The sequence below is a fragment of the Mus pahari genome, chromosome 7 (genome assembly GCF_900095145.1).
Source record: "Mus pahari chromosome 7, PAHARI_EIJ_v1.1, whole genome shotgun sequence".
NCBI classification, from domain to species: domain Eukaryota; kingdom Metazoa; phylum Chordata; class Mammalia; order Rodentia; family Muridae; genus Mus; species Mus pahari.
The window spans coordinates 1,158,760-1,159,829 of record NC_034596.1 but is presented as its reverse complement, the minus strand read 5'-3'; the positions used below and the strand labels follow the sequence as shown (position 1 = coordinate 1,159,829).

At 41.4% G+C, this 1,070-nt stretch overlaps 1 protein-coding gene across 3 annotated transcripts in view; it reads left to right on the top strand.

Moving 5' to 3' along the window:
• The window catches only part of Slc4a1ap (solute carrier family 4 member 1 adaptor protein), a 29,566-nt gene that overhangs the window by 2,853 nt on the left and 25,643 nt on the right, over positions 1–1,070 (top strand). For all 3 annotated transcript variants that reach the window (XR_003844260.1, XM_021202136.2, XM_021202133.2), the window contains exon 3: positions 572–694. Coding sequence is in view for 2 of the 3 variants with exons in the window: in XM_021202136.2 (XP_021057795.1) it covers positions 572–694 (123 nt within the window). In the remaining variant the exon portion in view is untranslated. The remainder of the gene's footprint in view (positions 1–571; positions 695–1,070) is intronic.

Here is a 1,070-nt window from a genome sequence, read left to right as displayed (position 1 = left end):
AGAAGAAGAAAAAGAAAAAAGAGAAGAAAAGAGTTTCAAGCTAGAACTTGAAGGAAAGGAAAAGTCCTGCGGAAGCTTCGCACAGTTGACCTGTTTCTTTGTCAGACTGGAGAATTACTAATAATCAATATTGGAATCAATGAAACCTGAGTAGGAGAGAAAGAGACTAGGCTAGAGAGCTCAGTGGTTTTTTTTCAAAGTGTGGTGGGTAAATGTCTCTAAAGTGATGAAAAGAAGAAAAAGCCATGGAAACAAGTCTTGTCTGTTACACAGCTTAGAAAACATAGATATTCATAATGATGACTTTGTGATTGTTCCAACTTCTGCCCTCAGATATCTTTCTGTTAATCACTTTCAGATATGGATAAATAAATGTGTGTGTTTCTTGAAACATTGTCTCCATACAGTCAGGCAATCCTCCTGCCTCAGCCTCCTGAGTACTGACTACAGGTGTGTGCCCCTGTGCCAGCTCATCTAATTATATCCTGATTCAGCCTAGAAGTCTCATGAATGTCATTTACATACCCTCGTCTTATATTTGTTCTTTCTTATGTCTCCTTGACTTCTGCAGGAGAAGATGCTGTGGAGGATGAGGCTGAAGAAAATCCCATTGCCTTAGAGTTTCAGCAGGACCGGGAAGCATTTTATATAAAGGATCCAAAGAAGGCTCTTCAAGGCTTCTTTGACCGAGAAGGTGTGTGTGACTGTGGTTCTGGCTGTCACAGTAAACTGTGCACAGCAGTGCTACTCCCCAAAGCTTTGACTTTTGCCTGATACTTGCAAATACTGTATTTGTCTGTCGTCTTCCTCATGTCTTTCCTGTCCTGTGATCAGCTTCGGTAGCTTTCTTTGGCTCTTTTTTTATTTTTTGTTGGTTGCTGAGGCTCAGACCCTGGGTGTGCTGGGAAAGTGCTTTCTCTATCACTGAGAGAGAGAGAGAGAGAGAGAGAGAGAGAGAGAGAGAGAGAGAGAGAGAGAGAGAGAGAGGGAGAGAGAGAGAGATCTCTATCACCAGTCGCAGGTTTATGTTGAAAACAATAAAATTCTCACTTGTCTTTCTTTCTATCTTA